The 15,962-nt window shown below is 40.8% G+C and overlaps 1 protein-coding gene across 1 annotated transcript; it reads right to left on the bottom strand.

Annotated features, from left to right (window-relative positions):
- Positions 1 to 401: 401 nt before the first annotated feature.
- tob1a (transducer of ERBB2, 1a) lies at positions 402 to 4,206 on the bottom strand. Its single transcript, XM_067477446.1, has 2 exons — positions 3,936 to 4,206; positions 402 to 2,595 (listed from the first exon to the last, which is right to left on the bottom strand). Exon 2 carries the CDS (start codon positions 2,371 to 2,373, stop codon positions 1,354 to 1,356), a length of 1,020 nt encoding a protein of 339 aa, XP_067333547.1. The 5' UTR covers positions 2,374 to 2,595; positions 3,936 to 4,206; the 3' UTR covers positions 402 to 1,353.
- Positions 4,207 to 15,962: the final 11,756 nt, after the last annotated feature.

Below are 15,962 nucleotides of genomic sequence, written 5' to 3'. Positions count from 1 at the left end.
TAATGTAACATAGCCTGCACAGTGTGTGCAAATGTTACTGAGGGCTGAGGGGAAGTTTGGGCACATATCCGTCTCTGAAATATACCACGATATGTAACATATCATCTCATGTGGCATTTATACTTCATACAGTTAACTAATGTGGCTTAATAAAAACTGTGATCTCTCAGCTAAAAGCATTATTTCTATTGTAAATGAACAGTAGGAATGGATGGATTAAGTTCCAAACAGGTGAACTAAAATTAATGTGGGCGTATTTGGGAAAAACCTGATTCTGCACACATCAGGACAGAATACTGGACTTGTCCAGACATGTTAAGAGCCTAAATTAGTCCTGTATGAACCAAGGGAACCAGAAAACACCAAACTGAACACCAAAACACCAAACTGAACAAATGTCATTATTTTCAAACTTTTTAATACAAACTTAATAAACTATCAGTCCCTCTTAACATGTAAGACACTGACTCAGAATACGTTGTTATACCGTTTGTTTTTATCAAGTATTGCACAATGTAGGTACAAAATTAATATACGATTACATTTTGTCCATAATATAGCAAAAATCTTTAAACTCTTAACAGAAAATACAACTCTTATGTTTTTCAAAAAAGCAAATATTCTTAATTCCCACCACTACGGAATATTCTGTACACAATCTTTAGAATAGTCAATGTTTTTTTAAGATGGATTCATTTTATAATTTCAATAAAAAAAAAAAACATAAAGTTGCTGCAGCCATCACAGATCACTGGAGTAGTAAAAAGATATAAATGCAATACCATGTCGTAGAAACAATAGATACTCTGATATTTTACAAACTCTGTACTAAATTAAATTATACAATTAGAAAAAAGACCAGGAAATCCCACTTATTTATGCCAATCTCCTGAAAAATTGGCGGTGTCCAGTTCTGTTTAAATACTGAAAGAGGCCATGACTTGTGGTGGTGTTTTGTTTGTTTTTTTCTCTTTTTTTTTTATATCTTAAAACAGTCACTTAAAAAAAATATTTTGTGCTTGGTTGGCAAAAGAAATAACAATGATGCATGTTGAAGTTTAGGTAACCAAGCTTGGACATCTTGTACTACAAGCTTCATTGTTTAAGGAAAATAAAAAGGTACAACTCAAGGGGGCAAAGTAATTCACCCTCGGGCTCATGCTCTTAGACTCGTAACTCTGATCTTACAGCTGACAAGTCTTTTTTTCCTTTTATCGTTGACATTCTGTTCTTGTTTACACTTTTTTTTGTATTCATTTTTCAAAATGTGCATTTATGTTTGTTTCCCACCTAACACATTATCTCTGGTCGTTTCTGTGTGAAGTAGTAGCTTAAGTAGTACCTTTACATGTACTAGTTGGCCATAACTGGCTGGAATTGCTGGTTAGAATACTGCATGTTGTTCAAGCTGAAATTCAAGCCATCCATAAGGGACTTGTCGTTAAGGCCACCATAGGCCGCAAACATGTCAAAGGCATTGCTGTACTGCAGCGGGCTGAGGCTGAGCGAGCTGTCCCCAGGAAAGAGAGCACTCTGGCTGCCCTGGCCCTGCAGGCTGGGGAACACAAACTCCTTGGCATTGGGGGACAGGGCTGAGGGCTTCTGGTGCTGCTGCTGTGCTCCAAGGCCCAACCCGTACAGAGAGTGCATGGAGGTGGAGATGGCTTTCTGTTTTAGGAGACTGTTCACATTCAGGCCCAGATTGGTGGGAGAGGTACGTGCCACCTTGTTCCCAGCACCACTGCCACCATTGTTGTTGCGTCCGCTGCTTTTCATCTTAGTGGAGCCAAACTTGGTGGCAGCGAAAGTGGCTGTTGTGAAGGTTAAAGGCTGCGTGGAGCGGGGCATAAAAGTGGGGCTGACTGCTGCCGAGTGGCCAAAAGGAGGAGAGGGTGAGCTGGAGCCAGGAGAGGGCCCATTCACAGGCTCGTTGATGGGCATGAAAACCTGTGCGTCAGGATTGAAACTGTTCTTTATCTCCTTGTCCAGATCAAGCCCCCCACTACAAGCTCCGCTTTCGTTGCTGTCATCAACATACAATACTTTGACAGGCCCCTTCTCCCCAATTTGATAGGACACCTCAAAAGGGTCAATCCACACGCTGAGGTCCTGGGGCAGGTTGTTACGGACATCCTCGATGTCCAGCCCGCTCTCTTTGGCTGCCTTCTCCACCACAGGGTCCACCTTCTCCCCCACGTGGAGGCATCTGAATCCTGAGCCCTTGTATGGCTTGTCTGGGTACCAGTGTCCTTCATATTTCTGCTTCAGTTGTCGTTCCAGCTCCTCACCAAAGATGTTGACGCGCCGCCTTGGCAGCTTGTTGTACAGGTATGAGATGATGAAGTTGAGAGCTACTTGGATTTCAAGCTGCATAGCTAACTGCTGATGTTTACCAGGTGCGTGGAGATGAGGTGAGTCTGACCTTGAATGTGTCCACTGAGTCTGCTTTGTTTATCCGTGGTTGGCAACACAGATGCTCTCCAGGCAGGATGGCAAAAGCAACGCAAACTTGGATAAAACAGGTTCAAAAGCAAAAGTGCTGGTAATGTAGAAGTGGTGTCCTTCCACTGGGTGTGTGACTTTATTCTGCAACAACTGATAGAAGAAAAGGACCTTTTAATATTTCATTTAGAGATGTTGACACAAATCCATATCATAAAGTGTTAAGGTGGTTCATTACTTAATTTTAATTCATAATTGCAGCTCAAACTGCTCTGATATACTGTACTAAACGTCACACAACAGACAGCCAGAACAAAATCTCACGGCAACCACTGGATCGAAGATATCAAGACAGACCCATTTGACCTGCGGATCACGTTTTATGTCTTGTTTATTTGATACTGAATAGTGAACCTGTGTTTAGGTAAATACCAAAAAGTAGGTACTGGACACATTAACCTCGCATTAGGACTCGACATCCTGTTACATAATAGACTACTGGTTAGTCTCCTTTTAGCAGGACACAGGAAAACTAACGCGGGTTGTTGCATTTAACTGAGGAGAACGGTGAACCATACGAGAAGAAATGCTTTGTCAGTGATGGCTAATGGGAGGATCAGGTGAAGAACAAATTATTTGGGCAAAATTCAAGGCTGACAATGATGTTACAGGGGCTGGATATATGCACACAGCACCAGTGATTAGTCGGAGCACTTCCTAGATCAACCCCAATGTCGAAATAAGACTTAAAGCAGTATGGTTACACCCTTACGTTTAGCAATTTTACACAGAGATGGAGAAATACTTGAAACTTAATTTTAAAGACTACATTACTACTGGCACCGCCTTTTGTAAAAAGCTGTACTGAAGGACACGGGGTGAAAAAAAATCCTAAAAGCTTATTAGCTAAAATATCATAGAAAAGCTGTGGCTGCAGGAAAACCACAAAATGCTCGTTGTTTTGTGTAGCTGAAGCACTCCGTGAAGCCCCCACCACCACCACCCAGGAGCCTATAGGAGACTCATGACAGTTGCGAAAGGGCTACAGGTCTTAATTCACCGTATCGCTTTTATAAAGTGGAATATTGTTGCAATTTCACTGAAACGGCCTTAATATAATACTGATAACAGGCGACCAGCAACGTAAATTGAAGACATAATAAAAGTCGCCTACTACGTTGGAGGCTACCGCGGAAATATACGAGCACACACGACGCCTTTCGAGTCTCTGTGGGGATATTGTTAGGCTCTTTATTGGACTGAGGCACAGAAAAATATACATACTACACATTTGTATAGCACACAATCGTCTGCACACACACACTATCTCTCTGTCTCTCACACACACACCCCTCCCTAACTTCGTGGACTGACGCAGCAAATCAGCTTAGTAAGTATGAACAGAGCTACAAATACGACAGCAAGCGACATAAAAACAATAAGGTTAAAATATATCACAAGTAACAGAATTGCTCGAGCTGAAAAATACTTACTTTTTTGTAAAAAATAAAGATTCTCAGTAGTTCTGAAGTACCGTTAGTTAGTGCAAATAGAAAAAAAAAGTATAAATACTTTCTTCACATAGAATATATTATCAACAATACAAAAAAGTATTCCAGTACATGGAGATTTCGGAGGATTGGCGTTTACGGTTCGCTTCAGTTTCTGTTTTTTAGGATTATTTTGCGTTTTTTTCTCCTCTTTCAGCAGGCTTGCAGAGCAGCTCCCTCCCACTCAGGAGTTCGCAACTTCGTCCCCTTATGATACAGCGTTGCCTTTATTTATAGCTTTCCTCCGCCGTGGGCACGAGGGGGGCGGTGATGCGGCTTCAGAGGTCAAAACAATTCGGGCTTCCGCCATTGGCCCGACGTGTGAGTCCCGCCCTCCGAAGGGAGCCAGAGTCGTGCTCTCATTGGCCGATCTTCGCTGTCAATCGGAGATATATGATTCTGTGAAATCGGAGAGACGCCTGTGATGAGCGTTTGCGTCAGAGATAACCTAGGTCTGATTTGACAGCAAAAGGCAAAAGTAATTCTGTTAAGACGATATATATATAAATTATATAAAGAGATATCATGCTTTTGTTTGAGCTGTCTTGAAATAAATATTTATGTTAGATACTGACTACATCACAATTATTAAGCGACACATCCTATAGGCTAACAGTTTATTTGTGTGTTATTAAGTGATACACATGGATGGCTGCCCTTTAATGCATTTCTTTGTCTAAACTGCGCAGTATAATATAATTTAAATCAATTTTTTCAAAAACAAAAAACAAAATGCAGCAGTGATGAATGTATATTGCCTGAGAGGAGATTCCCTACAGCGGAACAATACAGCTGGCAGCAGTGTGGGTGGTGCTCAATGCTGTCTAGAAAACACAGGCGCTGATTGGTCGAAAACGGGGCAGGAGCTCTCCGGTGAATGGTGTGCTCGTATCCAAGGTGCTGATGTAGGCTGCGCACGTCATTGCTCGGCTGAACGCACGCTGTTGCCAAATTTAAAGAGCACCGACACACATATAGGTATATGTTTATGAAATGAAGTAACTGCTGCACAATGTCAGTGCAACTTTCAATATTGTATGAAAAACAAGGCGTTTCTTCTTAAATGAAACCATTAATCACAATATATAATAGATTAAGCTGGTTAATTGCCTCAGAGAAAAATCCTAATTATATTTCTTTGCACAGACAACTGCTGGCATCAGCTAGATAGATAGATACACAGATAGATAGATAGATAGATAGATAGATAGATAGATAGATAGATAGATACACAGATAGATAGATTAAATATGAAACAGAGTAGACCAAAACACAAAGAACCTTCATTTTGTCGTCTCAACAGCTGCTTGTAATGTAAAAGGCAAAGTGCTGGTGTGTATCTGCCTGCTGACAGTGTGAACTTTTAGACATTCTTCAAGCACTTAGGTTTTCCACGTAACAGTCATGTGCTTGTTATGAGCTGTAAATGTGTGCGAAAGGGCTCCCATGGAAAGTGCTGTGAGGATCAAATGCAGGAGACAGCCCTGCGTCCAGTCGAGGCAGTATAGAGGAGAGATTATTTTGTTTGACATTGCCCCATGGATTCAGATACACACAGAGTGGAAGTGGGTGGGAGAGTAAGTTGGCTGCCAAAAACACTGACTTCCCAAGGTCTGGCAAGGCCTTATGGGTTGTTTTTAATGTAAACAGCTCAGTGTAATCTAAAGTCACATGTCCTCTAGAACCAAAGCCATGTAGACATTCTTTGTTAGTTTACAGTTGTTAGGGTTCTTATGTTTTTGTTTTCTTGTAGCATGTAAATAGTGTGTGCATTCGCTTGTCACCTGACAGAGGAAGGGCAGCAGCCATAATGAGGCCTGTTAAGACTGCTATATTGTCTTAGGGTGTAATCCTCTAATGAATCCTCCACTCACTGCTCTTTCTGTCACTTGTGCTTTTGAAGGAACACCCTAAGATCTCTAATCCCCGACTCAGTCTTCAGTCAGGGTCTGTGATTAGACTGCAGGAGTGAGAAAGTGGGTAGAGGGAGAAAAATCATTTGTTTTTCATTTAAGGTGTTTTATGCAAATCAGACTCATGAGGTGTTAGCTGAGCTGTTTCGCGGCTTGCTTTCTCTGGAGCAATGCAACAGCAGTCACACAGCCTTTGACTGTGAATTTAATAAGTAGGTCTCTCCTGATTTATACTAACCCGTTGACATTAATTAGTCCAATTAAGTAAAAGTCATATTGCACAGGCAGCATTTGTCACAAGACCTTAACCTAACATCTCTCCAAATGCAACAAACTTGATGACGGTGTGACAACAGAAGAAAAGAAGAGGCTGTCCTCTTTTGTCGGGCTGACAGGACCATATATAGAATTATCCTTATCAGCAGATGTGTGACGGGGCATAATAGACAGCCTCCACTTTTCTCTGAATCAGTCACTGGCATAAAGCAAAACGTTGGCAGAGACAAATGCAGAATAACGTTTATTGAGAAATGATGAATAGAAATCATATCAGCATTTGAGGCTTGTGATTAGAGAAATAATTGCTTCATGATGTTTATACATGCAGTGTTAAGCAGCAGTGACACATAAACAAAAGGAGGGCAACTGACACACCAGTAGAAGAGATTTCTCACACACTACTGCTTCCATTTCTGCTTCCCCTTCTCCCTTCCCTTTTATCCTCTGCTCACCCGCTTGCCCTCCCTCTTCCTAGCTCAGACGGAGAGCCTTTGACGTCACTGGTTGTTATTACTTAACACAACTCCGCAGAACGCCTTGGGCTCCTCGTAATAGACAGATGCTTTGCTCTCCCTTTGAAGAGTAAATAAGGCAGCAGGTGAGACATGCAGCAAAGGAAAACTGAGAAAGGGAGAGGGATACTGTGAGTGCAACACTGGCAACGAGATAGGGACCTTTTTTGTAGTTTGTCAACTGAAAGATCAGTAGATATGTAGCAATTTTAAAAGTGCAATTTGCTATCAAGAAAGGAAAAAGACTCTCACCTAGATCATCTAATCGAAGATGATTAAACAATAATTAAACTATTAATATTTTGGTTCTTCTGCTGCAGTTGCTAAAAGATAGGTGAATAAATGTACTAAAAATATCAGTAATATTACATAGATTCTACATTTAATGGATACAGGGATCTAAGTTGATATCCTTGACAAATCCAATCTGCCCTGTGCAATGAACACAGGATGAAAAGACTAATTAGCTTAGTAAGGCTGCAGATATTGATTAAATGAGGAAAGTGGTAGACTGCAGTTGGCTAATCTCTGTTGGCATGGTAGCAAGACAATGCAACACAATACCTAGAATTCATCGTCATCATTTCGTTCTAGCAGCTAAAGCTGCACTGATGCTTTAGGCATAAGGATAGTCAGCGTGCCTCATTCCATTCCATCTAAAATGTGCTTGATCTTTTCTGTAACCTTCAAATGACTCATTTATTTTGTCACTAAAACATGCAACGGCCACTCGGGTGTACAGTTCTCATTAACTAAATTTCATGAGTGGCTGAGCTTTTAAACCAACATTTTATGGTGTTATCAGGGAATGACAAATTGTACATTTTCTTTACTCTGGAACAGACTGTGAGCTGTGGCTGCCCATTAAACATCGTGCAACAGTGGCCTGCACAGTCACACGGCATACACACACACACACACATACACACACACACACACACAGAGGATTTACATGGCACAGTTTATGTAAATACAGAGGTTATGTTATCAGTTGTCATGACAGCACATTTTCTCCTGCACAGTCGCCTTTCCTAACCCACCAAGGTTTTTTCCATAATTCATCCAATGGCAGCCCACTCGGGCAACATCAATAGATCAATTTGCCATCTGCAGGGAGAAAAGCAAGTCTGAAATGCACAAGAGCATCCTAATATAATAAACTCCAAGCTGCGTAAAATGACTCATTACTGATCTACGGTCAGTCTTAGAAACATAATATGCAGGAATATGGTTATAATCATTTTGCATCTTCTTTCATTCTGCTATTTCTGAAAAGGCATTTTAAATTTGTGTGATAGCTTGTTTGTCACTTCAAAATTTAGTTTGGCTTTAATCAGTTACTCCCAGCTGTATGGTGATTCGTGCATTCTGGGACTTCTGCAAAGGCACACACACACACACACACACACACACACACACACACACACACACACACACACACACACACACACACACACACACACACACACACACACACACACAAATGAATGGGTCAGTACAACTCAGCTGCACTATCCCAAGCGCTCAGCACTCTATGTTCTCATGAATAGTTACGTCACGTGATTTCTTTTTAAAGCAAATTCTCTTCACCCTGCATAGTTGTTGTGATTTTTTTCCCTCCCCCATCCACCACAATTACGACTTTAAAGGCAGAAAACAGGAGGGAGGAAGTCAATATAATGGCTCCGTATGTGCTCTGTATGTGCTCAGTTGACGGAGTGGTATCTCCTGTGCCTCAAGGACATGGAGAATCAATCCAGTAATGAGATAGCTGATGGAAAGATAGGAGAAAGGTGCCAAACCTTTTTGATTCATCTGTGGCTGTGACAAGGCACCATTTTATGGGATGTTGTGCCCTACATTATGTTGATTGCTTAGCATTTTTAATTCTGGACTCTACTCACTCCACAGTCACTCATGACTTATTAATGCAGGTTCTGCCAATAATTTCACAAAACAGTACCCCACATTGTGTACAGAATCTGACTGACGATGTGAGGTCCTCTGTGTGGTCTTGTACATGTTCCACATCCTCTGAATGAGAGTTAAACAGCAGGAAAGTCAGGTAAACAGAGAGTTTATAGTAGACCTTCTGCTGACAGTAGGAACTTAGACCCCTACCGACAGTATAAAAACGAAGCTAGTTAAATGCTGTGTATTTAATAAAGGCATGGAACAAGACGTCTAACATTTTTTTGTATTTTCAAAACAAAGACAAAAAGCTAAATCTTTATGAATTACACCAATTCTCAGCTACAATATGCTACTTAAATAAGCAGTAGCATAAAACATGAGATCAATTCACCGTGCTCAGCCAAGCTCTACCTCTCCCTGCTCTTCTGCTTCACTCTTTACACTCTGCCATGCACAGCCCTTTAGGTGGTCGCCTTTATAAATATTACAAAAAACAAGACTGCTGCAAAACCTACAATTAAAAAAGAAATTGCTAAAATTCTCAGGTGGTCAGAAAATTTGCACGGCCACTGCCCATCGGTGAGTGTGTATCACAGGAAGCAACGCTCCACATTAATATGTTTTGTAGCATATTTCTACTTAAGAAAAAAAAGTCAAAACAAGGAGTGGTCTTGGCAGATCCCTTTTCCTGCAGATCTCATTTCATCTGTAAGAGGTCTTATTGCATTTAAAAATATTCAGACTGCTCTTGAGTACGGTCAGGACAGATTGTGTCCCACCTGGCCACCATGCTCAGTATGCAGATACATCACATTTTTGTCAGCTAGGACCTGAGCTTACACTCAAAACAGGAAAGACCACTATCTGATCTTGGCTTCTGTCTCTTCAGCTTCTATAAACATTTCTGTCATGTATGAACAAACACATTGTCAGTCCTTCATTGTGGGCCATGGGCTAATTTACACTGACATAAACTTGTGGCCAAATGCGTCCTTGACCACCTCCAAATGTGGTTGAGGAATTTGTTGCATCTCAGCGGGGACATTAACACCTGTATATAGCACTGCTACTTGTGATTGGATCAATCAAGATGCAATTTAGGGCTTAGAAGGACTTTCTGAGGTGTTGGAGAAGTAATAGTCTCCAGTGTAGTGGTGGAACGAAGTGATAATGCAGAACTGTTAAGTGACAGCTGCAAGGATATGAAAGAGGAAGAAAAAACAGTTGTGTCCTGAGGAACCGAGGTTGACCCCCCATGGGCATATGATGAGCAAGAAAAATATGTGATGAGCAACAGCGGGTTTGGAATCAAGGCAAAAAAAAAGCAGAAAAATAATAACTAAAGATCATTTTATATTAATTTTGTTCATTGGTCTGAAAAAAATTAGTTTTATTTTTAAAAAGCAAAGTCAGCAAAATCGAGACCTTGCGCCTACAGTAGAGCTAATGACACTTCAGGTGGTTTGGAAGAGGTGGCTGCAAAGTCTGATGCTCTAATCATAATTCAGATTAGAACTGATCCTGGAAAGACCCAGCATGCAATTAGGATTCACAGGGAGAAATTAAAAAGTAAACAGCAGGGGCTCATTCTTGTATGCCAAGAAGTGTGCCTGATAGATGAGGGGCGAGATAGAGCAAGACAACAGAGGAGGAGGACAGAGGATGAAAGAAAGAAAGGAAGAAAAAACAATCCCACTGTTGTGTTTAATAAAGGGAGACAGGGAGGCTATTCTGTATTCATGGCTGTGGAAAAATACTTTGTTGAATCTGTGTATTCATCCCCCACAAACAGCAACATGTCTTACATTCCCTGAATATCTAATCACACCCATCTGTGGGAACCATATGTGTGTAGGTCTATTTCAGACGCGCGCGCGTGAATAATCGATCAAGATGACGCTGTCACGCACCAGCACACATTTCATCTACCTTCAAATGAGATTTTATCATTTAAACACATTCATAAACCACTCATATTATCTCTAAATGTTCTGGTTTTGCTTCTCCCGTAAGATTATTCAACTTGTTATCATCCAACACTGTACAACCAGCAAAATAGATCTTGTAGCCCGCCTCTCGCTGTCTTAATTTAAATATGGAGGTGGAATCGGTTTGATGAAATATTGTACTGTATATGGCTAAAATGGCATTCCATTTAGTGTGATATGCAAATTTTATCCCACTTCAGAGGAGTACACGTTATGGCTAACAAGCCCCCTTAACGTGTGTGTGTGCTGCATTACATCTCCTTTCCTTTCCTTATGTTGTTTGATGACGCACAGCACTGAATTATTTACCACCCTAATCAAGTGCTGATCCAAGAATAACAGCACTTTTTAGTGTAAACAGACCGCCTTTTAGAGGAAATGATTTTTATTCACCGTTGATGAGATATTACTACCTCTTCTGATGCGGCTATTTGAGGCCTAGAACACTGTGCAATAAATAGATGTGCACAAACAGGATGGGAAAAACACCCAGTAGAAAAGCTTTTAAGTAGCATCTCTTATTAGGAATAAGCGTATGCATTAATCCCATTAACTTGCATCTAAATGAAACATTGTTTTATCATTTTATCTACGCACAGATAAGAGCTATTTTGCTCATGTTTCACAGCTACATCCACATCATCAACCCGCTGACTGATAGCCAGCCCCTGATTTCCCTGTTGCTTTGGCTCTGGGCCTGAACCAGAATTACATTGCTACAGAACCGTCTGCCTTTGCGTTACCCTGATGTCATCAGAAACAGCTGCTCTCCCGTCTCAAAAATATAAGATAACACAACGTCCTACAGCCAGACTGGCCACAATGCATCTCTTGGTTTCATTGTGTGTTGTGATAAGGAGAGCTACTTTAGCATGTTGGAATCACTCTGAGCAGAGTGCATCACATATAGTGATCCTTCTTTTAGCTGTAAATCAGCCAGCATTGCTTCAAGAAGAAATCTTGGTGGTGAAATAAATGTTTTGTTGTTGTTTTTTTTTTTTTTGTGCCATGACAGAAGCAGAGTTCAAAACGTTTTGTTCACTGTATGTCATATACAACCAATTCATCAGATTAAGAAATAAATTATTAATATTTCTTTCCTGGAAGTGTTATACTTGTAGTGGATAATTGTAGTTTTGGGTATACGGCTCTCTACAAGTCTTAATCTTGGGCCTGGGTCTTAAAAATTTTTTGCCGTTTGTTGCAGTTGCAGCAGAGGCAGTGTATCACATCCACAGTCCATAAATTCTGCTGGTCTGCTGTCGTGTTTCCTGACATCCTCCTCTCTTGGCTCAGCACAGCAGGTGTGTAAGTAGGTTTGTGTCTAAAGTGGAAGGTTTATGGTAAATCTCCTGCTGTCTTATCAATGAGTCACAAAAACACATTAAAACATGCCCAAAGACACACACACACACATGCACATTGGTATCAGTGTCTGACTCAGCTGCTGTACCTGTTTTGGAAACAGCAGGCAGTGGCTAATGCATAACCTAAAATGAGTACATCATATTAACCTTTCCTTTATTTAGCTTCTGTCCTGTGGAGTCAACGAGGTGAACCGAGATCAGATGGCAAACTGACTGACCCTGAATGATAATCAGAATTCAGGCAAATAGAGTTAGATTGAATTAGACAGCAGCTTGGATGTGTGTGGATGTTTAAATTTCATATGAGGGTGATGCAGTGGGTGCAGAAATTGCAGTTGTTTCCACAGAATCTACACCGTTGGAATGGAAAGGAAGTTGGACTGATTCTTTTTCAGACACATTCCCCTTTTTGGCTTTTGTTTGAATTTGGTTAGAATACATTTACATTGAGTCATTTAGCAGACGCTTTTATCCAAAGCGACTTATAAGTGAAGTACAAGGCAAGCAAAAATCCCACTGTCAAGCAAAGCTCCCGCCCGAAAACACCCTTGCACAACTCTCAGCCCCCTCCAAAAAGGAAGCAAAAAGTTTGCTGAAATTCACTTCCCAGACCAAAGGTGGTGCCTTCATCACTGATTCAGTTATAAATGCCCTTTCATCCCAAGTAAACACATTTGGTGACAGCCACGTAGTGATTCTTGTCCTGATCTTTGCTCTATTACCTACACACACTCACTAATTTTATTTTGCCATAGAGGTGCCAGACAGGATATGATTGAATTACTACGACTACTACTACTACTACTATGAAGAAGGTGGGAGGAATTATGTAAGCACATGATTAAAGTCTTGGTTTCTGAGATAATTATGCAAAGTCAAATGAAGTTGATTCTAGGAACAATGGTGTCAAAGTGTTTGAACTTTAATGATCTATTCCAAGGCAGTTATCATTGCACTCACTTTTGTCTTTGAAGCAATACATACCAGAGCACCTCAAAAACACGCAAATATTACGTATATCGCTTTTTGTATATTATTTTAAATTATATTTACCCTTTAGTTTAGGATTATTTAATTTCCCCCATTCTTGGATATGTGAAAGAACAATGCTGCGCACAAACCTCCAAAGTAGCATCGCAAGAGCTCAATCTCAATTCAAGTCAACATCCTTCAGCTCAGGTCAGACATGTAAAAGCAGCTCTAAACTACCTCGACCAGGTAAATAGGTACTCAGCATGACAAGATAGTGGATGTGGGGAAACGGTGTGAAATGAATAGAATCAAAGGGGTAAATCATCAAGTTATTGTGTGCAGCTCTCAAATTGTGTGTTATTTATTTCAGTTGAGTCTGCATGTCTGACTACATAAATAATGATTACATTTGTATGATGTGTGCGTGTGTATGTGGGTGTGTCTGTTGCTTGCTTTCAGTGCTGTATTTAAACTCTTTACACCTTTGCATTTATAGTTTACCATTTTTAAAAAGCCTCAACAATGCAATAGACTAATGCAGAAAGTTTACCCACTAAATTTATATTTTTCTCCTGCCTCTTTGTCCCACAAACAAATAAACGACCTGATTGGTCCATATGACCACACAATGTTATTAGCATCCTGACATAACGCAGATCTGTTAAAACGGCTGCCCAGAGAGATGCAGAGGAAAGACAGAGACAGTGTGAGGGAAAAGGCTTCGTTTTCCCAATTGTTGCTCTGAGAGCCCCATTTGTGTCACTTAGATTTCACAAAGTGCCTCCTTCTGTCGTCTCGAGACAGTTGTTTGCCTTCACCTCCACACAAACACAACTCCCATTGAGGTAGACTGCACAAGCCTCTGGTGATGTCATGGTCACCATGGTAACTATTCTCACGGAACCCCCCCCCTCCTATTCCCTTGCACCCTCTTTGATCCTTTAAATCTCTTCAGAGCGAAAGTGCCATTCCATCTGCCTGTCGCTCTAATACGTCCTCCGGCAAACATACAAGCCACACTGTGTGATTCCAATGTTGAGTGACGCAATGTCCGGGAGAGGATGAAGTAGGAAAAACAGCCCTGAGTTGCTGCCTGAAACACATCTTTATCTTTTCCTCACATTCTCTCCAGCTTCATTTCAACCACAAACAGCACACAGGTGGTCACTGTACGTACAGTAATAACACATCTTCCATTGGAATTCATTTAAGGGTCCTTTTCAAAAGAAGTGTGGGGAGAACAATAAGAAAACAAAGGGAGACAGCTGCTTTTATGCATTTGTCTGTTGATTTATGAAAGAGCGATGAGGTAGGGGACATCGACCTCGGAGATGGATGAGATAGATCAGTAGCAGTGATTGATGAAGGGCCCACCAGTGGTGAACACTGCAATGAGAAAGAGACGGGAGGGGGCATACACAGAGATATGAGCTTTAAACCCGTCAGACATTTTTCCATGTTACATATCAGAAACGTGATTCTGATCCACATAACAAATACTCATTCTCTCCTGCACTCTGGGAGCCAATGACAGCGCAGATGCAGACCAAAACAATCTGGACTAGGCTTATACCTTAAAAGCTGTATCGTCTTTGTATCTAGTTTGGATGTTTGAATGTCTGTGGCAGAATTACAAACAATAACATAAAACCTTTGTTTTTTTACTCATCTTTGTGCTTCACCTGGAATTACAGCCAAAAAAGGAGAAACCTGAAGTACACAAAGGGAAGTATGATAAATCTGTTGGGGTAAATCTAGTTTGCGCAGGATGTGTACAAGGAGTTCGATGAGCGTTAGAAGACCAAAAATGAGGACAATATCCAGGAAATTTGTTCAGGGCTCTGTTGTGTATGTTTCTGTATCTCAACCCAAGTGATCCAAATGCCAAAAACTTTCTAAGGCCATTTAAAATGTTGGTAACATTACTTTTTCCACCAAGGCTTTAAAATGCACAGTAACTTTACTTTATATTATCTGGGTTACTAAATTCAAGGCTTCAAAACAATTTGACCTTTGACCACTAAAGTCTGGGCAGTTCATGGATGCATGTGCCAAATTTAATAGACCCTACCTAGGCACAGAATGTGACAGACTTGGAGGCCACAGTGACCTTGACCTTTTACTTCCAATGACCAAAATATGGTACTTTTATCCTTGAGTCCAAGTGAAAGTATTTGCAAAATTTGAAGACGTTCCCTCAAGGTCTTCCTGAGCTATTAGAAGAATAAAACTAATGGGTGCTGGGACCTACGTATGAACAAACACATGATGCCTCGTACTGACCCGTTGTCTTATTATACCTCATCCTCCCACATAGAACAGTTCAACTCCCAAACACCCGGTGAAGCAGGGACCATTCGTGTGCATGTTCATGAAACCCCAACCTCAAACAGGAAGTGGATTTTGAAAATCACAGAAACAAGAAATCAACACTATTGTGTGAAGCACATACATAAGAAGCCAGTATCAGCTGTGTTTAGCAATTTATGTTGAATAAAAAAACATTTTCCATACACTGTACACACAAATTACGGTGCTTAGTTTAATCTTAACCGGCAGCTGAAGTCTGAAGCTGCTGCGTGTGTTTTGCATCCCACCGTAGCTGATAGTAGTGAGACCCTGCTGATATTTATCACTCTTGCTCTCCCGCTGACTTGGTCATTATGTAAGGGCACAGGTTTATTTTTAGAGAGCCCTATCAGAAGAAATGCCCACTCTGCCTCACCCCAGGCTTGCAGGCTTGCAGTGCTGAGAACATATGGATTACATGCTGTGTTGGCTTGAGCAGAGTAAGGCATGAGACTGTGAGGCACTGTGTTACTGTGTTTACCCCTTATTTTGAAAGGGCTAAAGATAAAAAGAAAGAATATTTTTCATCAACAAAATATTTAATGCACATTCAGGTCGGACAAATGTTCCTTCATCTGATATTAGTTAAAGCTAAGGGGGATGCAAACTTTTGCACCAATGAAAGGTTCAGTATTATATTACTTTTTTCTTACTTCTGATAATTGCTATTATGTTA

This window comes from Channa argus, chromosome 15 (genome assembly GCF_033026475.1).
Source record: "Channa argus isolate prfri chromosome 15, Channa argus male v1.0, whole genome shotgun sequence".
NCBI lineage: Eukaryota > Metazoa > Chordata > Actinopteri > Anabantiformes > Channidae > Channa > Channa argus.
Note: the sequence above shows the minus strand (reverse complement) of the source record. Positions and strands in the feature narration are given on the sequence as shown.